General features: G+C 38.0%; 2 protein-coding genes across 10 annotated transcripts in view; one reads left to right on the top strand and one right to left on the bottom strand.

Annotated features, from left to right (window-relative positions):
• rapgef2b (Rap guanine nucleotide exchange factor 2b) overlaps positions 1-17,165 on the bottom strand; it is a 101,211-nt gene extending 84,046 nt beyond the window's left edge. For 6 of the 9 annotated variants that reach the window (XM_028009793.1, XM_028009794.1, XM_028009800.1 and 3 more), the window contains exon 1: positions 16,477-17,165. In XM_028009793.1, coding sequence (XP_027865594.1) covers positions 16,477-16,545 — 69 coding nt within the window. In that variant the 5' untranslated portion in view covers positions 16,546-17,165. The remainder of the gene's footprint in view (positions 1-16,476) is intronic. The other 3 variants (XM_028009795.1, XM_028009799.1, XM_028009801.1) reach the window with 1 other exon arrangement.
• A 1,026-nt stretch (positions 17,166-18,191) lies between these two features.
• Positions 18,192-23,085, top strand: spmip2 (sperm microtubule inner protein 2). Its single transcript, XM_028008903.1, has 4 exons — positions 18,192-18,420; positions 19,064-19,293; positions 19,515-19,573; positions 22,217-23,085. Exons 1-4 carry the CDS (start codon positions 18,357-18,359, stop codon positions 22,269-22,271), a joined length of 408 nt encoding a protein of 135 aa, XP_027864704.1. The 5' UTR covers positions 18,192-18,356; the 3' UTR covers positions 22,272-23,085.
• Positions 23,086-24,460: the final 1,375 nt, after the last annotated feature.

Raw genomic sequence — 24,460 nt, 5'->3', positions numbered from 1 at the left:
TCTTGTCTTATTTTAGAATCTCTAACCACAACAGCAGCTCAGTGAGGATTCAACGCCGGACACACAGCAATACTGGACACAAAGGAATCTCTTTGTTCCGCCACTGAACCTCAACCTAGAGGGTCTTTTTCCCGGGAAAAACGCCAAATGTCCGGCCAAATGATACCCGCCCCATCTCTTTCAGACAAAGCCCTCAAAGAGGTGTGCCACAATAATCGCAAAGTTATGCAACATCATATATAAAGATCGATTCATGAGAGCTCAAAGGAAAAACAATAAGAAAGGGCAGGGGTGGATGAAGTGGGATGGAGATGTGCTTTAATCTTCCCAGGGCTAATCGCTCGCTTGGTGGCCTAAAGGATCCCAAAAGGCTCGGCTCCCGCATCACCTCCCTCCCTCTGCTGCTGTCCAATTAACTTGACACAAAAAGAAGCCAAAGCTTGGAGGAGAGCTGCTAATGAAATCCTAAAGTTTAACACAAAGGGAGAACAGAACCCAGGTTCCTCGCTGCTCGGATTCAATTCTGTTCAGTTGAAGCATCAATTAGTTGCGTTTCCTGAAGAACAGAGGCATTAATCCTCAGACTCCCCCAGCTGAATCTAAAATATTTATTGAATTCAATAATCAATCTTTTACATCTCTGCTGCTTTGTCCTATGGCCTGCTGCATGAAATAATTGTAGAATTACAATGCCACTCCTGTAGCTGGTTGCTAGGGAACAGTGGGGGAAAGCTTTCCGTCCTGCTGGAGCAGCTTTCATGCAAGAGTTTTTATTTCAAACCCCGAAGGCCACAAACACTCCCCGCTCACTGGAGGGACACTGCAGCTTGCTTGGGAGTTACTCTAGTTTTGTTCTCACCAAACTATTACTATTTTAGAGCACAAGAGAAAAAAATACACACCCAACTCTGTAAACAGACTGGTGCAAGTCTTTAAGAGAACACATAATATCGCTTGGTAATACTCAGTGGCTCTTACAGCAGACTGAATGTCCAGCACCTCTGCAAAAGACAATGCATGCCAATTATCATTTTATAGAAATACTTGTGGTTTCATAATCTTTTAACCTAATGTTAAAAGATGTTAAAACCTAATGTTAAAATCATATTTAATTGGAATTAAATATGATTTTATTTTGGTGTAATAACTTCCTAAAAACCTTTTCTCTGCTTCCCTGGCAGAGACAGCTGGTCCTGTGGTAGTTAGCATTACCCAAGTTTTCCAAATGGTACAATCATCGGCTTTTTCTAAGATTTTCCTGAAATTAGCTCAACTCACCTGTCCATCAACTCTAACAGTTTCTCTGTAGCTGTTGAAGAAAACCATCCCCACCACATGATGCTGCCACCACCATGTTTCACCATGAGGATAATGAGTTAAGGGTGAGGCATGTATGCCTAAAAGTTCTGACCAGAGTATCCTCTTCTAAATGTTTGCTCTGTCTCCTTGGTCACAAACTTTAAACTGAACTTCTTGTGGTTTCCTTTTGAACTTGTACACTTTCTATTTGGCTCATGTGGAATTCCTGGATAAGTGGCTTTATGCTTTTGTTCTTTTAAATGTCTGTAAAACTACTGATCCATTGATAAATCTATAAAAATATCACCCATGTTTCTGTCCCATATTTGTATGGTATTAAGGGGAGTAACTGCACTTATTTTCTTCCACTTAAAGTGCTACTAGAAACCCTTCTCAGTTTGTAAATGTTGCACTGTTCACAAAACGACTGTAGCGTTCTTTTGTTTACCATGCAGTGCGTACTGTAACACTAATTTAAACCAAACTGATTAGGGCTTGAATGGAAGTTTCCTGTTTACAGAGTTGCCCCATAATCCCACCCAAAGCTTTTCACTTCGCCTCGCCTGAAATAGGCCTCCGCTCCAGACGGATGAGGATTTCAGACTACGTCCTGAGGATGTTTCCCAAAACAATCATGGTGACTTAAGTCCTCACTTTACCCTTTCCTTTTGTTTCACTGCAAGATCTACTTCCATATGGCTGGGCTTTATATTAATGAATTTTTGTTTGTGTGCAGGTTTATTACCATCATCGATGCTTTAGATTAAGTTGCGTTGATAACTGATGTAAACGTTAATCAGTTGAAACTTTCTCTGTGCTCATAGTTCACACATGCTCTCCACAGCAGGAAATTCTTTGCTGCAGATGTATTGTAACAGCTGGAAATGCTACGAATGGCATCTTGGAGAAACAAGGACAGAGCACAAGATAATGAAAGAAAATCAGCTTGCACAGCACGCCATGAACAACCAATACGTTTGTTTTTGGTGTTAAAATACTGATCATAGGAATTTGAGAATTCCATCTGGTCAAAAAGATAAAAATCTGTTCAGCAGGAAAACAAAGAAAAATACATACAAGTAGGTTTTAATGTTTTTCATCCAACATCATCTTGAATAAAAGTTGTCATTTATTCAAATGGATGAAATTTTTTATTAGATTTTTTTGCACAAAAAATATTTTGGGGAATCTGTCTTTTTTTTTATTTTAGTGTTACACAATCATGGAACAATTCAAAAGTCAGTTTAAGTCTGAATGTGTAAAGCTGCAAGAAGTTCAGTTTTACTAAATCTGATTTTCCCAAAGCAGCAAGAATATAATGCTTGTGACATTGGTTGCTTTTGTCAAGCAGAAGATGGCTGTAACAGAATCACTGTCTCAGGTCGGTACCATACCCTCAAGCTGGGGTTGCATGCAGGAGTAGCATGCATCTTTTCCTGCAATATTACCCTAATGCAGTCTCCATTAATCCCAACAACAACACAGCTGCAAGCGGTAGTCACAACTTCATAGGCGAGCGGTGAAGTCAACTGCTCACATGAAAACACTCAACCACACATTTTCTGATCCTCTGAAACCAAAACAGACAAGAACTACGGAGAAGTAAAGCAAATTTGATGAAACTTAAATAACTTCAATTTATTTTAATAATTATTCTCACTTGTCCTTCCACTTCCATTCCAATCTGCCCTGTAATATTGAAAAATCTCAGACAATTGATATCGCTTAGTCTGGACTGTTGCAAAAATAACAACGCATCAAAGTCTCAGTGACAGACAGAACTAAAAAGAGCAGAAAAAAAGTTTTCCTGTAGATTTGTTCAACCCAGAACTCCTCAAGTGGCATAGTTTTAGCTTCACCTGGTTATAAAAACATAGTCAACAGATCCGCTACACTGAATTGATGTTAAGCAAAAAGGTCTGAGCTTTTCACATGTTCATGTTGGAAGGATTTTTTAGCTGAAGATGCATCTATTGCTGCAAATGAAGAAGTGCACACTAATGGATTCCTGTTACTGCACTTTAGGGAATAAGATGTTTATTTTATTATTTTAAAAAGATCAGAATTATTTGTTATTTACATTTGTTACTCTATTCCTATTTTTTGTTTAACAATAGGAAATACTTGAAACAAAAAATATTGCTTAAATATTTTTTATAAATAATATTTAGTTTTTTTAATTAAGTTTTTAAAAACTTCAATTAATGCCTTTGAAACATAATCAATTAAGAACTTACCTGACTTAGGGTAATGTTTTGATTGTTGATTCTTTCTTAGATGATTTTGTGTTTTTGTGATGTAAAGCACTTTGAAATGCCTTGTTGCTGAAATGTGCTATATAAATTAAATTTGACTGTTTGACTGATTGAATTAAATTAATTAATTTAAGTTTATTTGATAGAGACAGACACACATCAACACAGACAAACTGAACAGAAGCAGTCTCATGTTTGCATCAAAGTGCTTATAGCACAAGCTAATTCGCAGCTCGTGTCCCTAGGTTAAAGTGGTTAAATGAAAAAATCTGCAGAATATGCCGATTTTATTTATTTAATTATTAGAATAATTTATTATTAAAATAATTGCTTGTTGCAGGCCTAAAATGTTATATCAACAGAAATAACTTAATTTTCTAGATCTAGATCATATTATTTTTTAACTACTGTTATATCGAGAATCTAAAATGAAATCAGAATAACTTCTGCTTATTGGCCTCTTTTTCTATTTTTTCCTCCAAGTTTTGACTCAGTCATGGTGAGTACTACAACCACTCATTCCCAGCATAGCGTCTGATTAGCAGCATGTATGATGCAACTATGTCAAGGCTCCACCTCCTTCAGGGTTTTTTTTTTTTTTTAAACCAGCAGACTTGTATAAACATGACTGTGTGGTTTTGATTTGAGCTGATAGTGTCCTGTTGAATTGCTCAAACTGTTTCCCTCTCTAAACTTTTCCATCCCATGTTTTCTAATCAAATTACTCAATCACAAACAAGCAAATGCCACTTTAAGAAGGCTGTCGGGCTTTAGCTCTGCACAAGGTTAATGCAGTATTATGTAATCGTACTTCTGATTCTTTGTCTTTCCTGCATCAAGGTTGAGTGATGCATAAGGAGATCGAAATATTCATTACAGCAAAGGTGATTCGTAGAAAAGCAGAGGGAAGCATGGGAAAACGTTTGGCATCATAAAAGGTCAACCAAGGAGAAGCTCTGAGGCGCCAAGAAGATAATACCATCTAATACATGAACTGACATCATTTAGAGAAAAACTACAGCTGGAATGGTGCACATACCACACTGTCAGCAGACTCAAATTGATGTTTTCTGGGCTGCTAACGTTGCATCACTCCAGTAAACATCTTATGAGGTTCCGTTCTAGAACAAATCCTTACAGTGCAAAGTTTTCTGGATCAAGACTCCAAAATAAAATTCCCGACTTGCATTCTAGGGATCTGCTTTCAGAAATGTTAGGAAGATAATTGGAGTTGCCTTTGGGATAATTACGGCCCTTCTTTCCCCAGCAGGAAGTGGGAAGAAACTGTCAAACATTCCAACATGAATCAGATTAAGTTCAAGCCCTGGAAGTGAATGAACGTTTTCCCCTCCAGTGGGTAACTGGGGGAAAATGTTGTGAGGTGGGAAACGTGACCAGCCTCAGGTCAGACAAACCCTCAGGGGCCAATTACCAAGATAAGATTTCAACGGTACAGATACGGTACACCAGCTCGCTCTGCTACATGCAGGAAGTGGAACGACACTGATCACTGATTTATAAATGAGGAAAGTGAACATCTAGCACTCCAGATATTCCTGTAGGCCAAACTCAACAGCTGCTGGTGCAGAGCAACCTCCTTCAGCAGACAGCTGCTGTTGCTCCTGCTGCTAGAGGAATGCATCGGCTCTTATGAAACCTCATGATGAGTAAAAACCTGCCTACGAGCTGCGCTGCACCTCATGAGGATCAACAGGCCACATTAATCACTGGAATCTTCACAGCTTCACAGAACGAAGTCACAAGTTATTGCAAAAACCTTTTCATCTTTTAATCTGTCATCATATGTCAGAAACTTCCTGTCCTTTCTCAACATGTGCTGCTGTTTACACTGGTTAGACTATCATGCATTGTATTTAAAAGATTCAAAAGAAAATGCAGCTTGGGAAGTTGAAATGCATGATTTTAGCTTCCTAGAACAGACAATCAGCACCATTCATTTTACTTGCTACTGATTGTCTGTATCCCAAGAGTAGCAATAAGGAAAACTGTACATGTTAGCTCCTGCTGTGGTGCCACTCTGTATATTAATGCATATCAAGATATATTTGGACCAGATATGTTTGAACTATTAAAATAGGTAGCTATAAGCACTTTCAAAGAAAGTCTCAAGTATTCATGCCAGGGGACCCCGGCACACAACCTAAAGGTTTTTAAAAAGTATTGATCAACCATTCTGGTACTCCTGTGTAAAATTTGCAGGATTTATTTTCTGTTAAGCTCTAAAAATCTTTCTTTAAAAAATAATCTGTTCATTATTTTATTTAATATTTATTAATATTCTTTATCCATAAATCAAAATTCAAGTTCAAGCCAAAACTCACTGAGTTTATCTTTTGTCCTCATCATTATTTTATAAATAAAAAGCACTATAATTTAATTCTTTAGGTGTCTATGAAATTTTAAAACCCAGTTATTTGTTGCAAGTAAAATTTATTTCTCTTTAAAAGTTCAGCACAGAACTGAAAATATGAATTCACACATTGCCATATGGAAGAATATTTGAAATATTTGCCTCCATATTCAACTGTATTTGTCCCAAATAAATTAAAGCACAAATAAATAAATGTTCTTTGTGTATCTTTTTTTCTTGTTCACTGTGGGGTCAGAGTTGATGTAAATCACTCTTTATGTTTTCTTTCCCAATAACAACCTTTTTTGGCTTGTAATTCTGTTTTAACAGTTTTTAATCTTGTTCATGGAATCAGACAAAACTTTCAGAAAAGGTTTAAAAACAAGATGTTTTGTTTTGAATGGTAATTTTTGTGTGTCTGGTGTCTTGCATGTTTCCCACACAGACAGCTGTGAGCTGCTTGGAAAATATCTGCAGCTGAGCAGAGACATGCATGCAGAAGCTACACCAATCTGTCAGTCATGGCCTCATTCCTCTTTTACTAAATTACCACTAAGCTGTGGAAAACACCTTTGCAAAGCAATAAATGACATGCACAACCTAAAACACAATTCTGAAAAATGTGCACACAGAATCTGGGTCTTTTATACAAGCTGCATAAAATGTGGCTGCATGAAAGGCTGGTTAATCGTTTGTGGTGAAGACGCGTCAGTCGACCACAGACAGGAAGTGGACAATTTTCCCTCTTTACATCTAATGCATCAAAAATAACTTTCACCATTTAAAGTAAACTTTTTTTCTCACTAATGCATATTTTTTCTCACTATCAGAATCAGTCTGATAGGTGCATCTCTCCTTTATGGTTTACTTTTTAAATCAGATAGTTAAAATATCTACAAAAAATAAATGCTTCAGTAATGTATTAGTTTTCCATTTTTCCTACTGAGCAATTTGCTTGAGAATTCATTAAACATGGTCTTAAAAATATATATTTTCCAATGTGTATTCACTGATTCTAGATATGCCTTGTGTACTTAAGTATCCTCACCATAAGCACTGTCCTGGATCCTGTCATGCCAAACCAAATATCATTAAGTACCATTTTTACAAACAGTGTAAACAAGTATTAGCTACATGTAGAACCTGCGTAATGGGATTTAAGAGATTTATAATCAGGCAAATTAATCAGCTCTCCATCTGATCCATGTCACGCCTGAGCAGTCCACCGTGAGGCAGGATTACACAGTGGATTACACAGCAGAGTGGGTCTGTACTGTCTAGGACCCAGGATAACAACAAATTCAATCAAAGAACAATAATACCACCACTACTGATTAAGAGGTGGCTCAAAATAAAATTCAGAGGTCTACTTTAGATTCAGAGGCATAAAGGTGACCAATTATGTTTCATAAACATGTTAGGATAGCTGCTGTTATATATACAAAAGAAGTTGGGATATACAAAAAGAAGTTCGTTACATTTTTTGTACAAAATCATTAGATAATGAGATTTTAGTTTGCTCAGTTCTCCTTTCACAACGAGCTGTTTAAGTGCCTCTGTCACTTAAAATTCAAATAAGCTGCTGTTGGCCACGCCCCCAATTCAACATTTACACTCGCACGAGAAAATAACTGTGAACAGATGCGCAGTTGTGCAACAGTACATCTTTGAAAAGCAGAAGTAGAGCCTCATGCACAACCAACAAAAATGAAACAATTGGTTTCTGGATAGTAAGTCAACAAAGGTAAAGGTAATTTTATTTATATAACATATTTTCAGCAACAAGGCAATGCAAAGTGCTTTAGAGGAATTAAAAGGAAATACAAACAAAATATACCAAAGGAAAGAGCAAAAGAATATAAAGCTAATAATGTTGATCCAAAGTAAATAAACTAGATACTCCTCTTCAGGATTGGTAGACAAGTATAAGTAAGTATCCTCTGGTCTAATTCCTTTTATGGTTTGGAAGAATAGGAGTTTAAAACGTAGTTGCTAAAGTAGTTTTTCTGGATTTTAAGTTCTAATCCCTGTTCTGGGTTGCTAAATAAGTGTAAGTAAGTAAGTATCCTCTGGACTTCTGGGATGCTAGACAAGTATAAGTATTCTCTGGACTTTCTAAGTGTGCTCTAAATTTGTAAAAGTAATGAGTACTCCAGTTTCTAAGTAATAATAAAAATTAAATGCTCCTGTTCTGGAAGAATTTTTTCTGGATTCTAAGTTCGTTCTAATTCCTTTTCTGGGTTGCAATAATAGGAGTCTCTCTGCATAATAATCTAAAAATATAATCTAATATTGATCTAAATAGCAAAAACTCTACAGTTTCTAAAATATAAGCTAAAGAGTGACTAATAAACTAGAGTCTCTGGATTCTAAATTAGTTCTAATTCCTTTTCTGGGTAAAAAGTGAGTACTCCACAGTTTCTAACAAAATAAAATAAAAAAGAGGAAAGGACGCATTAGGGCAAATGGCAACATTCAGACGAAAAAAGGGCAAAACAAAGACATGAGTGAAGACGGTAGCATCACAGGGCCATGAAACCATGTTGCTCAGCTTCCAGACAGAAGTCCGATAAGATGTTGTTATCGAGGAATGTCCTTGGGAGTGCTCAGCTTCACAGCTGCCTGGATAACAGAAAGGGGTGAGGTGGGAAGGAGTGTTATGTTTACATATTTTCAAGGAGATTGGAGAATATGCAGCCCTTCCAAGGCAACATGGGGAAAGCCAATTCAGATACAGAATGTCTTAGGTCAGGTAGATTATAAATTTCAATCTTCCCTAAAGTCTCTCCGATACATCTCAGTTCCCAATCATCCAAATTAATTTGCCCTTTCCACTGAACCAAAACTAGCAATTTCTCCAAGATCGATTCCATTCTGTTAGTGAGTTTTAGAGTCCTCACTGGGCTGCGAGTCTCACCAAGACTCCAATCCAACTTGAGTCTCTGTCCACACCAACAGTCTGAGTGTTCACTAGTTTGGCCAAATTCATCACAAATTTGTCGATAAGCCAGGTATCCGCAAGCTCCAAACAGCAGAAATACTGTTATCAAGAATAAATCCAGGGTGTATCCCGTCGGGTGTGTCCCCGCAGGACAAGAGGGCTCTCCTGTGCCCATTCTTCTCGTCGAGAAAATTTGATCAATTGCCTTGAGAGACCGGTTGATCAGATCTATGATTTGTAGATTTGGAGGATGTGCAAAGAAAGGCTCCAAAAATATAGAAAAAGACAAGACAAAAACAGAGCAAGCAGGGCAGGCAAGAGCAGGGAGGGAGAAGAAGAAAAAAGCGTCCATCTTCACCGAGAGCAAGAGAGGGAAAAAATGGTACAATGGAAACTAAGCTTTCCATTGTACAACACATGCAACAGTACAACCAGCTGACTAAACATGCTGGAGCTCAGCTTGGGTTGCCAGGTGATGGGCTGGGCTAGGCAGTGGTTGCTTGGTAACAGGCTGGGCTTTGCTAGGGTTGCTAGGTTGCTGATTTGTAACGTTACATTCGGGAAGTTTTTGAAACTGCTCATTTTCCAGACACCGGATAAGGTCTATCTATTACCAAAAAAAGTCTGGGTGGTTCTTTTCAGCACTTTGGCTGTTTTTAGAAGCAGTAGAAACCCAAATAGAAGTACAAAACCTGCAAAATGTGAATTGGTCCCCTTTAAATACTAGAACAGCATTAAAAAAACTGGTGTTTAAGAGGTCTATTCTTGTCCAAACTGATCTACTGTCCAAGCCAAGAGGTCAGGGGTTAGGTTATGTAAAGGCTGTGGTCACTCAGCGGATTGGCGGCCGTATCCTCCTGCTGGGAAAGCTGGAGGAATTTACTCTCCAGATATGTTTTGTTTAGTGCGAGAAAAAAACCCAGAGGAATGTTATCCTGGGCACCTAAAACGTACATTTCTTAGTAGAGTGTGTGATTCTGTCAGTTACACTGTACATAGTGACCCTGAAGCCATTGCTGAAGCTTATCTGGCAGATAAAAAGCACAGGAACAATGCGACCGCTGACGGATCATGGAGGAAACCAATCGAACTTCAGGCAAATGCACACAAGCTGTGAGCTGCAACAGAAAGGTGCAACCGGCTGATCAAAGCAGCAGCTGCATGAGCACAACCTACAGAAAGCCCTCATTACACGCAAAGAGCAGAAAGAGAAAGCATGAAGAGCAGGCAACATGGGGGGAACTGGACTCTGTGTTGCATTAACTTTCTCTGACCCTCTATTGTTGTATAAGAAACATGAAGAATTTGAAGGAAATCAGACTCTTCTGCAGCATAAACACTTCTCTCCACATGGACCTCCTGAGGAAGCATCCGCCTTAAACACTTTATGTCCGACTTAAAACGAGTCAAGAATTACTAACAGAACAATGAGATGAATAGACTGGAAACTTATAACTAAGGAACTAATTTCTACTGTAACAACAACGTTATTGACAGAACATTTTTATATTTTTTGTGCAAAAGGATTCACATGTTAAAACAATAATCCTACAGAGTAGACAAGATAAACCATTGACTATGGGTTCTTTTTAAGAAAGCCGTTTTATTTTTCTTTAAACACTTAAAGTAGACTTGTGCATTATAATTTTTAGTTGTAGATTAGAAATCGGTTAAAACCCAATTGATAAGACAACGTATTAAAAAAATCTAAATTAAACATTTACGAAAATGGGATGTAAAATATCTGATCTGTGCAAAACAACTGGCTTGTACAAGCCAGCTGAATAATCTTAAAAATTAATTCTAGAGTATCAGATGTTATCATTGCAGCAAAACCAATGCTGTTTTTAGTCAACAGAACTTCAGCTAGTTTTTGTACAGGACTTGTAATAAATGAGCTACAGGTCAAACTACAGCGGGTTTAGGTCAGTTTGCAGCAACTACACCTGATCTATGTTTTCCTTATTAGCTTACCTCCAGCTCTGCACAAACATTCGTTTGAGTTTCAGCAAAGGAAAACATTTATGGATCGCAGATTCCCACTTTAAAGCAGACTTAAGTGATTAATAAAATAATAATTATCAAACAGTATTAGTTTAATTCATTAGATGCTTCCTGAAGAGTCAATCCACTGAGCAGCATCCAGTCCTACTGCAATTGCAGAACAAATATTGTTTGAAATAAGCTCGTCTGAAGCTCTGCTCCTTTTCTGTTTGGGCATCCCTGATGACTCATGTTTGATTTTTCCCTTCCTGAAACTTTCCCCCATATTTAGGCTCAGAGGAATACGTCACTGAGACTCAGCGGTGTGTAACTACTTCAGTCTGCACACGCTCTCAACTTTCCACTCAGAAATAACATGTGACATCACTTCAGCTCTACAAACACCAAGGCAAGTGGCAGCTAAATATACCGGTTGGATCGGATTTTTGGGGAATTAACAAGTCTTCAGTTGCCAGCAAGAAAAATGGACTGCTTTTTATTTTACCGTCCTCAAAGAGCCCTGCTCTAGAAACTCAGTCAGGAAGGTTTTCAAACAGATGTTCAGATGATTATGATACCAGAACAAAAATAGGAAGCAACTCACAAAACAAAAAAGAAACTTAAAAAGAAAAGAAAAAAAAAACAGAAACGCTGCTTTGGAGCGAAAGCGTTGGAGGCACGCTTCCTGTAAAAGGTTCACAAGACATCCTGGTGCTTTTCCTCTTCCTGACTGTACGGAGCAGGATGCTGAGGAACAACGCCACCATCAATCATCTCAACCAGCGAAGTGCCTCTGTCATGTAAAGGCCTATCATAGTTCATTACCTCTTATTAAACATAATTACATTCAGGTTACATGATTTATGGTATTTTTAAAGTTATGGGGGATTTTTTTTTTTCGCAAACCCAACAAGAAAACCCCAAAATAAAGAAACTTTAGTTGCTCACTTTCATATCTTTAATGTAATCAGCCAAATACTTAGAATTTCATTAATAAATTCCAACTTAGCTGCATTAAGGATGCCTTGGTTTAGTGTCAAAAGCTGCTATTTTCTTAGATTAAACTTTCCAACTTGTCTTCTTTTTTCCAGTTTGGTCGCAGCGAGCCGCCACTGATCTCCTGCTCTTTCCCCAGAGTATGTGGAAACAATGTAAAGTAGGCGGCGTGTCCCTGCAGCTCTGTGACCGTAAACCAGGGTCACTGCAGCGGGGGGGCGGTTTGTTGTTTGTGCCCTTTGGCTTTGCCACCTGGCTGAAGAAGAGCAGAGATGCCGCTCTTGCATCCAGATACGTCCCTGTTGATAAATAAAGTCAAGCTGCGAACATCTTCAGCCCTCCCACTGCTGAGGGAAAAGCATGATGCTTTATCCCCTCCCCCTCTAAAATTGTGATTTTCTGTTGCATTGACATAACTAAAAATGACCTTTACAATAAAACCAGTGTTCAGTCTCCGTAAAACAATGCAACGAAAAAAGAAAAAAAAACTGTTTGTGTTAAGCAGTCGGTCACAAGTGGAAAATCTCATTGTCTCTGAAACAAAGACTGTCGGTTTTGACCTTAAAGACAAACAGACAGGTCGTCAGCTGCCAGTGCACATGAAGTGCAGTCATTTTAAAAGTTTAAAATCTGCATAAGAATGTGTTGTCTGAATGAGCAAACAGAAAATGAACAGGGTTTTCAATCAGTTTGCCTTATTTCACACAGTGCAGTTTGATAATGAACCACAGCAGCTGAAAATAGAACAAATGTTGAATTTTGGTCCCGAATGGGACCGAGTCAACCAGACTATCAGGAATGAAAACACCCTCAGTTGCGTCTGTGCTCCAACAAACCCAAACTAAACTCACTACCAGGTCGCTGATGAGGGAATTGATGCTCAAACCAATTTAGAATGTCAGCTCCCTTATTATCTTATATTTGTTTAAGAAGACTAGTAAAAAAACACACAGTTTTACAGTCTTACATGGAATGAGGCCCCCGCTTTTCCTGATGTAAAGAATTGATGAGGTCTTGTGGCAAAAAGCTGAGTTAAAAGTGTCACTTTTATGCCTTTTTATATTGAAGATCTCAAAGAGAACCTGCACTGACCAGCTGAAGCATTCTAAAAACCGTACATCAGAAATCGACAACAGGTCTAGTCTTTTAAGTACTGCTGCACATCTTTCAGGTTTTATTCAAATCTCTCACAACCAAAAGTCTCAATTTCTCTGCAACACATCAGTAAGTACAGACACAAAGCAGCCATGAAACCTAAAACCATCACGTCCTGTTTGCTTAATTTGCATTACAACTGAGAGTAACGCAGAACACGCGCAGCAGTGCTCTGCAGAAAAATTATGTCACCCTCCTTTGTCTGTTCTTCCCTCTGTGCCTAAAATATCTGACATCCCACCCTATAATCACAAAAAAGAAAACAGATAACGTGCGAGAACACAAACTGTCAAGTGGTCAGTTATTTAACCTGCCATGTGACACCAGCGTGAGGCTCGGGGTCAAGCCTCGCTGCGGTGAGTCTTCACAGATAAAGACAGATCCCTGCATCAGTTGGCTAATCCTGACAGAGAGGTCCTGCCAGCACCATTAGGATAAACCCGTTTGAGGCGCTGCAGCCACTCCACACATGAATAACACACAGGAATGAAAAACACTCAACACCAATACAGTGTCAGAATGGCATGATCTGTAATAACACAAAGATACAGCTGGAAATGACTTAGCTTTCGGCAGAGGCTTTTATTCTGAGGGTGAAAAATTATGTGGATCATAAATGGAAAATGACAAGCATGCAGAGAGCTGCCTTCCTGCAGATTTATTTTCCTATTTTTCTGTTTTCTTCAGAGACTTCCGCAAATATTTTCTGCATCTTTGCACAACGTGGGATGTTTAGTGTATTAGTCCTAAATCTCAACATAATGAACTTATACCGCAGACACTCATTTAAATACTAATTTGGTAAAAATCAGAAACTGGACAGAAACGGACAAACTGAAAATCAGAAAACACATGGATTGGCAAACGGATAATTCAACGGAAAAATGTCTGGATGAATGCTGCAGTTTATAAAAGGATAACTATACAAATATTTGAAATACTCATTTTTATTTCTATAACCAGAAACATAACTTAAGCCAAATTTCATACTTTTCCAGACTCCATAGAAACCTTGGATTTTTCTCAGAATTTTCAATCAAACATGTTGACAATTTAACTCCTTCACACATGTTTGACAGGTAAAGAACCTCTCAAACTTGAACTGGCACAGCATGCAGAGATAAATCCTCAAAGCTCGGCTGTCAGAAAAAATGTTAACTCTTAAAAAAAATGTATCCAATGCAGCGGACTCCAACATTTCTAATCAAATCTCAGAGTTTCTTTTCTTTATTCAACAACCCAACTGAATGCATACCCTACTGATCGGCTGTAAATGGAAATATTCTCTGCAGTTGCTTCATCATAAAACTCTAATGGCAGCAATTTCCTTTTCCCCAATAAGTGGATGAGAGATGCTGGCATCTCTCATCCACTTAATTTACAGCTTGCAAAAATGCTGTAAATATCACCGGCCTGGGCCAGTTAACAAGCCAGCAATGACACTGTTATTGACAGAGACACGAAGGGTTTGGCTCCATCGCTAACCCCCAGTTTAAGTGTTATTGTATTGATTGCCTCTTACGCGTAAGGTCTGTGCCAACCGGATGTCATTTTTTACAGCTAGAATACATTTATGTTTGACCTATAAAAGTTGTAAATCAGAAAAAAAAATCACTATTAATGAAAGCTTATGTAAAGGTGTCCGGGTGGATCAAAGTCAGTTCAGGAGCTTCAAAGAGAGGGAATCCAAACATAGACACAGAGATGTGAGAAGAGGAGTAAAGAGCAATGAGTGTCAGAAAAACAAAGTCGAGCTTTATTCCAGATCTGAACTACAGTATATTACAATATTTTGCAGCAACGATAATATTGGCAAATATTGCAATGACATCATCAGTTGTGATTTATCCCCATTTCTTCTTTCCTTCCATCATTCTGTGTCATTTAGCATTTTACGTAATGTCATTAGTGTCCATTGTGACATCTGCTGCCGTGAGACTAAATTTTACATTACAATGCAAAATGCAAGTTCATAACACTGGGAATTAAGAATGGGTATTTATCATATCGCTTATCATTTATAGTGAAAAACGTATGACAAGAACTTTGATGAAATTAAATCAAATTAAAAAAACTAAGCATTATCTAAAATTTTATTTTTACCATTTTCTCTGCTGTTTGCTTCACAAGAGAGTCAATAAAAATCAGAAAATTTGAAAATATGATTGAGTGCAGTTACTGTGTGCAGTACAAATCACACTTCCTGAAGTAAGTGCCTATTTCAAATGGGAATGTTTCTTAAGAACAGAGTTATGGCACAATAAATGCTGAGCCATCCAGACACAGTAACCTAAACAATAAGTAATTTTTATCATTAAGACAATAGTACCACAAAATATTGTGATAAAAGTTTTGATATATTATTCAATTATTATTGCACTCCAAACTGTCCTTTGCAATACAAATATTGCACACACTGACATTGCAACAATAATTTTTGCAATTTTCTGCAGCCTGACTGTAGAATGCACCATAATCCCCAAGTGTGGAAAACTGCAATGGCAAAGAACCGTTTAGATGCAATATTTTGTAGGCTATGAAATGTAACATAATGAGTGTGAATGAGTTCAACCAGAATATGCCCATGTCTTATAAATAGCTTGATGACCAATATGCTAATGTTCAAGTTGGGGGGTCATTGTGATAAGAGAAAAGAAACAAAAATGATTGGCAGTTGATGTTAACGTTGCAGTATTAAGCAATATTTCAATAAGATGTTTCCCTAAAGTTCTACAGCCATAGCTTGCATATCTATATTTTTCGATGGAAGTGTAAATAATGAATTACATGCTTCAATTTCTGTGCATCACAACAAATACAAACACAGTAGACTACATAGCACGCAGAAACCTTTAGTCCAATTTTAAGACCCTGGTGAAGTTTTGTATGTAAACAAAGAAAGGATTAGTATCTTATGGTATAAATCGAACAATCTCGCGTTGCTTGCTGTTGTTTCATATTGTGCTGTGATGCTGTGGTCCCTATTCCTGGTCCTCGTGGCTCACCGTCTCGCATGTTCTGCCGCATCTGATTTATATTAAATGGTCATTAACAGGTTTGTGCAGAACTTGGTGGCATGCTGGGATGCTTTATGGAGGCAGAGGAATATCGAAAACATTAGGGGCCACCATACTGATGTATACCGCATGGAGTGAACTATAGGGTGCCAAGCCTGCTCACCACAGCGACCTGAAACCACGATGCACACGAATGCATGCGGGTTTAATTCCCACCGTCAATGCAGCTCCTGTTGTAAGTTAAGTGTACCCGATTATCTGAGCTGATAAGGGGCTTAAACAATGATGCAGCCGTACCTAACAGGAAGCAACTGCATGGCAACAGTTGCACACAGAAACATTGTTAAACTGTTGCAGATTCGGGCGCTGCAGTGTCGAGATGTTGCAACAGACTTCCAGAAATAAGCACGACAGATGTAATTAGCAGTACAATGTAGTAACCCCCCACCCCCCACTGACCTGTTGCGTCCGTTCAGACGGATTCATCATCACAGCCTGCCGAAAGCGGTTATCCACATAAGACGCCATTGTCTTGGAAGGCGGCGTGTAGCGCAGTTTCTTATTCTTGAAAACCACTTTACTGGAATCCAGAGGCGATGTATATGCACAGATGTAGGCCTCCGTTTTGTTGTACTTTATTCTTGTTGGCTGTGGTTTGGAGCTGGGAGTGCCCCAAGCCAGGCCACGACTGGAGCCAGACAGCCGAGCGGTCTCCTCGGGGTGTCTGTCCCTCTCTGCTGCCCAACCCGAAACCGGCTGCCAACAGCGGTCCCCGCTGCTACTGACTATTAAAACTTATTTAAATAAAAAATGTATCAAACAGTCTCGTTGAGTTATTTTCAAACTGCCAAACCTAAAGTCCCACCGTTGAAGCCAGCGTTACGTGAAGATATTCCTTGTCTCCTCAGCATTCTGCTGGCGACGGGAAGAAATTCCATAAAGGATCCGGTAAACAAAAGGAAAGCTAACGGCTACAAGCTAACCAGACAGCAACAACATGGCGTCCATCACGAAAATGTCAAAACACCTTACGTTCACTGAGAAAACTCATTTTATTCGCGTTTACATACAACTAAAAGTGAGAAATGGTACACCACTGCTCGCCGTGTTCTGTTGTATGCTACCACCATGGTGACTGACATACGACATCAAGTCCGAAGGAGTTAGAAATACTACTTCCTTGTGCGATTTTCAAAATAAAGTTCTGCAAATAAATAAAAATCGTTTTTTTTATAACTTTACTTACTTTTTCAAACAAAAAGCTTTATTAAATATACATGTAATGCTCTCATACAGATTACACGAGACAGAAGGAAGTTAAAACAACGAAATGGGGTGGCAACATTTTTTTTATTATTATTTTGCATAATGTTTTCCGTTTGTTTTTTGTTGTTTCCTGGGTTGTTTGAGGCTCTTTTTAGGGATACTTGTAAAAAGTCGTATTGGCACAATGGTCATTTTGTAATTAACTTACCAAACGGAGATATAGAAATAGAACTAGATGTAAAAACTCACTAAAGAAAACTCTGTAATGACCATTTTCAGTTCGGTTTATTCGCTATTCATATTATTTAGACAGGGAGAAAATTCTGTTTCCTCCAAATCCATCGTCATCTATTTGATTTGACAAGGATTTAGTAACACGGAGGAGGCTTATTATGGGCGAGTCCATTCAACAAAGGACGGAGCGAGGGATGTTAATGTGGGAAAGGTAGTGCTTTGGCGCCACCAAGTGACGTTGTCAGGAATTACAGGTGTAAAGGTAAAGAACAATGGCATATATAACAAACTCCACGAAAGACTAGGAAGTCCAACACATGTTTGTTATAACACATAAGTTTAATTATTTAAATACAATTACGTGAAATGCCAAAACATAAATGAATCATTAAAAGCTCATATTTAGGAATGTATATTTATTAAAAAGAAACCCCAGGTTAGATCATTTTTTGACCAATCAAAATTAGACATCTTCACATTAAAACCTTCTTTTGGGTAGTTTAAAGGTCGTAACTATGTTTACCTTTCAAAAACTACTTCTTTTGAATGGTGTACAATAGTTAAGTATGTATGAGACCGTCTGATGTGCCTCTCTCTCCACATGCAAATCTATTTGTATGAATAATATTACAGATATTTAGATAAGGGCATAGCTGGGTAGATAATGTAGGTTTCCTGGCTGTAGAGTGTAAGTAGGCCGCAGGCAGTGGCGCCATGACAACCACTGGTTGTATTACAGCCAGGCATAACACCCATGGACAGGTCCGTTGAGCTCATGTTGTCAGTCGATCAGGGGGTTTACAAAACTCTTTCTAAGCTCCAGATATAATAAGTTAGAAATGATGCAGAATAGTAACAAAAACTCAGGTGAGACACGCTATGGGCAGAGGATTCTTTTCACAGGTAGGAAAATCTAACTCACAATGTGCCTTTGATGTGTTTCCTTCAGCTGGGACTCTGAAAGGCTAAAAATTAAATTAAAGCAATTTTGATGTAGCTGTAAGATGACATAGTCTAATAAATGAATAAATAACATGGATTTTAAGCATTCAAATGATTGAAAGGAAGTTTTAAAGGACAATTTTCTGTGATCAAAGAATAAGATAGTAACATAAGAATTGGGAAATATCTGTTTTACCAATATTATAAAATAATTTTTGTTACTGCACTTTTGATATTTACTCTATGGATAACCAAAAATATAAAGAATATTGCGTGGCATGAAACGTGGAAATTGCCTCTACTATAATGAGTTCTTCTTCTTGCTTAACATTTCAACTAGAGTTCAAGCAACTTACAATACTGTGAGAAAGTGTTTGCCACTTCCTTTGTTTTTGCTTTTTCTAGTCCAATATGTTTCAGAACATCAAAAACAAGCTGATATCAGAAAAAGATAAACCGAGTAACACAAAATGTAGTCTTTAAAAAAAATAATGACAACCTCAACGCAATAATTCAGCTTAATGCAACCACAGGCACCATTAATCACAAATCACAATTGAAGAAGGACAAAATTTCATTCCTCATAACTTCGTACTCTCACCAGGTCCAGATGGAATTGGAGACTACAGGCCGAGATTGAATTATTTCCCCCTCTACATTGGTGTGGGTGCCACTTCTCCAGAGGCAACCAGTGATCTAAGTTATTTATGCCGAGCTGCTCCTGACACCCCCCCACCGGCGCCCAGGCAGAGTTTTGTGGGCGAGGTGGGCTGGGGATGGCAGTATAACCAGCTGTTGAATGGAGACAGGCTGCTCAGTAACATGCAAATTAAGGTATAAACATGACCTTGTGGAGATGATTCTAATTAGTAGGTTGAGGCATAAACTTTGATGTGGAAAAAAAACTCAATCAGCTTTATTGTGAGGAACAGAAGGAGATAATGAAATATGAATTTATTTTCTCTGTAACAAGGCAGGACTGGCACATGGATTATTTATCAAGTCTGGATCCTGATCCAAGATAATTAAAACTTCACTGTTTTATTTTCTGACAGAAAACTGACATTAGGCGAACACTGGAGGACAAAGTCACTCAGAAGTTTCAGATGAACCAGTAGGTCCCAATTTGTCCATTTAAAACACATTAACATGGTATATGTACGTACATGATGTTTGAACAGTGTTGAGCTAGCTGGATTGCATGTTACCTGCTTCCTCATCCATAATGCAACATTTCCACTTTAATGAGAACACACAGCACTTCAAGCCATGGACACAAAATCAGCCAGAACGAACTTGGACGCACAGCCTCCAAACTGTCTGGAGGGTTTATTTACATGTTACATTTTTCATATTACAAAAAAAATATTCATGAAATGCAATGGCATTTATTTCTTGTATGTTGCGAGGCATAACTTCAATAAATTCTAAAGATTCAATGCACACAAAGGGGTGTGTTGGATCATAGCTAAAAAAATCTAATTTCCTTAAAATTGGAACATTAGTAATACTGCAATAGCTATGAACAACATAATAGTGGAGAAGACAGCTGACTTTACAGTTATTCTGGAGACCATCATTGACACACTCCCCAAGAAAGCCATTTTTAAAGAAGCTGGCTTTTTGATTAGAATGTTGCAACTAAGTATGTTAATGGAAAATTGAGTGGAAGGAAAATATGTAAAGGACAACACAGAAAACCTTGAGAAGATGATAAAGTACAGCAGGTTAAAATAGGTCCAAGTTTTAAGGAAATGTTGAGAAACCTTGGCATCTGCTCATATTACCAGAAGTACTGTAATCTGCTTCTGTTACCATTGGATTTGATTGGCCAACAAACCCACAAAGGATCTGTGGAGTATTGTGAGAAGGAAGATGAGATGCACCAGATTCAACAATGTAGATGACCTGAAGGCCGCTCTTAGATTAATATGGGCTCCCTGAACACTTGTGCAGAACCTGTAGTGCAATAATACAGTTATTCAAGCATCAAGAAACCCTGACCAAGTGGTCAGTGCAATGAATTTTTATTCCTGTATTTAAAATCTTTCTTTTTATGTACTATTCAAATTGTCTGAGAATATGGGTTTGGAGTAAGTGAGAGTTGTTTATATCTCAATTAATATCAATAAACATTTGAAATATATTACTCTCTGTATAGTGAATATGATTAATTTGAGTTTACATATATTCCAGTTTATTGAGATGCATCCCATTCACTGGATTTTCTGCAGAGTTGAAAGAAAGTTAATAAAATGAGAAAACAAATGTGTAAAGTCTCATGGTCTTTAATATACAAAATCTATTTTTTCAGTATGTAGACATTTCTAGTGGGGCTCTTGTATTAACAGTCCCCATTTTATCTTTTGAAAGTGACATATTTACTCTGATCAGAACCCCTGCTGGCAGCACATCTGAAGGATGATGATGGACAGAGTGTCATGTGTTTCTATAGTTGTTGTTTTTTTCATCCGACTGGTGTTGTTAGAGAGCTTGAAGAATGTTAGATTTGTTCTGATGGATATTTGAAGGATTTCTCTTTTACAAATGTGCCACCACTGGGTGAGTATTCCCCATCTTTCAATTATTTATCTCTGATATTAAGCTCTGAAAAATTACTCTCGTTCTTGTTCCCAAATAGGTTTGCACAGTTATGCAGTACATTAATCTTTGTGTGAAGCAGTAAACTATATCACTAAAAACACAAAGGCAGGAAACTCAAATAGAAAAATATATTGTATGTAAGACTGATGTAGCGAAACAATGGGATATGTCACTGAAGATCAAGAAGAAACTGTGGGAAAACAAAATAATGATTGATGAGATTCAAGTTATTTTTTCTTTAATAATGAATAAACTTGAAATAATGTGAAGGATCAAAAGTAAAAGTGTTTTGTTGGTTTGAATTTTTCAGTATTTGTTCATATGGTTTTCACTTGAAAAACTGACCAATTTCTCTTTAAAGAATCCATAAATAGACATTAAATATGATCCAAATTATCACTAAGCAGGTTGAAGAACATTTGCCATGATGTCATTTTAAGAAAGAGAAATTCAGTAAAATATGGAGATAACAGTCTTAATAAGTATCCATGTATGGGATGTAGTACCTGTGATAGTAGCATAGTTAAGACAGCAGTAGAGATAAAACTGTACCTTGTACTAATTAGGCAACCATGCTTTATTGGGTCATGATTGCCTTCAGATTGTCGTGAGGTTTTCTAACTGTGCTGCATTCTAAAGATGTTCAAAAAGCTGTCAAAAACCTGGAGACTAAGTCGGTTTAAATCTGGTGTGAAGGCAATCATAGTTATTTGGGTTTAAGAGTATTTTTTATGGGTGAACGAGCCAGAGGTCAGACTTCTGTGGCCCTAAGAAGAAAAAAAATTGTACAGTGATTTGGTGCAATGGTAAAAAATAGGAGAGAAAAAACAGGCAAAGACAAACGTAAAACATCAAAATCTGCATGGGCTCAAGTTTGTATTCATTTGGTTTTGGAGATTTTGCCAAGCATAACAATACTAATTAAAAACTTGCCTATATTGAAAAGGTATATTAATGGGATAACACAAATGTAAATTCCTAGGATCATAATAAATGTCTGTTAGAAATGACAAATATGTAACTTTGAACAAATAAAAATAAAAACTACTCTGCCCTGTTAATAAACATTAAAACTATTCATGCTATATAACCAATGCATTCTATCTCTTAATTCCTGTACCCTCCAATGGTTTCCTGTCTGTTTTTCTTTCAGAAGGAACATCGATGACTTAGAAAAAGTCAACACCAAGTTTTCCAAAAACAATTAGAGCAAACAGCAGATGGTATTCCACCGCCCACAGAGAGCCAAGGACCTGCGTTTGATGAGATCCATCAATTTGAATAAACATCTAATCAGTATAAAGAGTTGAGTCTGTCCACACCCTCCAACTTGTATGTGAAAGTGGCTTTATTAACAATCAGATGATATTAAAAAAATTCCACACGTCTGAAAGCTCATGGCAAGTTTGTGGCTGTGTTCATGTAATATTATTACCATATCTACGAAATCTGAGCTTTATACATTACTGATCATATAAACTAGCCAAGAAAAGGTCTGAAAGTGTCAAAATTTGAAGAATATAAGTAATTCTTCAAACTGGACTTCACCTACAGAAATGTCATTGACTTCCAGTTGGTGTTTTTTTTTCAGAGCTCCTCTGCTCGTGTCACACGTGTCACAGTGACACATTTCAGATCATCTGAGAAGCACCTGTTAATCCATCCCCAGGGCCCAACATCACATCCTCTTATGTCTGCTGTAGATAACAGAACAAGTTCTTTGGCACCTGAAAAACCATACATTTCCACAATATGAGCCAAGAGGATGACATCAGTGCCTTAGTGGTGCTGGACATAATCTGCCACCACCTGAGGGCATCTTGTGACTAAATGTGTTGAGACAGGACAGCTTGAAATGTGTCTACTAATCTTCTTTAATTGGAGGGTGCATGGGAGTTGACCCAACCAGTTTACAAGAGTTCGTGGACATGGAAAATGTATTCAATCATGTCTTTGGGGAATTTCTAAGGGACTAAGTCGGGCTCGTCTTTGGTGAGAGCTTGACTCTGCCAAGGTTGCTCTTGTCAGTGATTCTCTAAGTAATATTAATAGACAAAATTTCTAGGTGCAGCCAAAGTCTTGTGGTTATCCATTTCGGAGGCATTAGGATCTAGTTTCTCCATTTTGTACATGATGTATTTCATCAGACTGTGAACTATATCTTTCACTGACTTTCCCAGCCCAGTATGAAGTGGACTGGGTGTTTAGAAGGAGTTTAGTTTTCACAGGGTCTTATTCACAGATGAGGAAATAATGGAGAAGGAGATCAACTGGTGCTGCGTCAGCAGTTATGGGAACAATGTACCAGTGGTCTTTGAAGGCAGTTGAGTCACATCTCAAGTATTTTTCTCACTACAAAAACAAAACTAAAAAAAAAAACTAAACAGACGAATAAAGTTCTGTTGGATTTAATAGACATAAATTGATGAGACATTGAGACCCATTAGTAAGGACTTTTAACATTTCTCGTGGCATTGTTTGCCCAATGTTGTAAATTCACGGCCCTCATACAACAAGGAAATAACGTCACGAATTACCGGAGCAAGTTGAGGAATATTTTCAATCATCCATCCATTTTCTGTTCACCCTTTGTCCCTAATGGGGTCGGGAGGGTTGCTGGTGCCTATCTCCAGCTACGTTCCAGGCGGGAGGCGGGGTTCACCCTGGACAGGTCGCCAGTCTGTCGCAGGGCAACACAAAGACATACAGGACAAACAACCATTCACACACACAGCCCCCTAGGGAGAATTTAGATAGACCAATTAACCTAACAGTCATGTTTTTGGACTGTGGGAGGAAGCCGGAGTACCCGGAGAGAACCCACGCATGCACAGGGAGAACATGCAAACTCCATGCAGAAAGACCCCGGCCGGGAATCGAACCCAGGACCTTCTTGCTGCAAGGCAACAGTGCTACCAACTGTGCCACTGTGCAGCATATTTTCAATCAAGAAAATAAAATTACTTCAAATTAAATTTTTTGTTGACCACAAAAGTGAAAATAATTTTGAATTTCAATTTAATATTGCATGAAAAGTTATTTTTGCTCTTCAGTGACGATTTCTGAGAAGAAAATCTTGAGACTTTAAAACGGCAAATCATGTATTCTAACGTGTGACCTTTTTTTGTTGTATAGTTATGCTTTTGTGGAATACCCATTCTTTTTATAGTGAAATTTATTTTTCTTTCGCTGTGTTCTAGTTTATGGGGTGCATTGCTTTGCTAATATAATATTTGCTAATGTTATAACACACACTGGAGCGAGATAATGGTAGGATTTTTGCCTTGCAACAGAATGATGGTGCATTCGAGTTTGGAGGCACTCACTATACGTCCGTGTGTTCTTCACGGGTACCAAAATCAAGAACATGACTCTTAGCTGGTTTTTCCTGGCCATG

The sequence above is a fragment of the Xiphophorus couchianus genome, chromosome 23 (assembly GCF_001444195.1).
Source record: "Xiphophorus couchianus chromosome 23, X_couchianus-1.0, whole genome shotgun sequence".
Classification (NCBI taxonomy): Eukaryota; Metazoa; Chordata; class Actinopteri; order Cyprinodontiformes; family Poeciliidae; genus Xiphophorus; species Xiphophorus couchianus.
This window is presented reverse-complemented; position numbering and strand designations above follow the sequence as displayed.

Bases quoted from the DNA above. Each gene is read 5' to 3' on its own strand.
- spmip2 (XM_028008903.1), top strand. From the start codon at position 18,357: ATGATGCAGAATAGTAACAAAAACTCAGGTGAGACACGCTATGGGCAG. The intron at 18,421-19,063 runs GTAGGAAAATCT...TACTCTCACCAG, and splicing joins GCAGAGGATTCTTTTCACAG to GTCCAGATGGAATTGGAGAC. The intron at 19,294-19,514 runs GTATAAACATGA...ATTTTCTGACAG, and splicing joins TCAGTAACATGCAAATTAAG to AAAACTGACATTAGGCGAAC.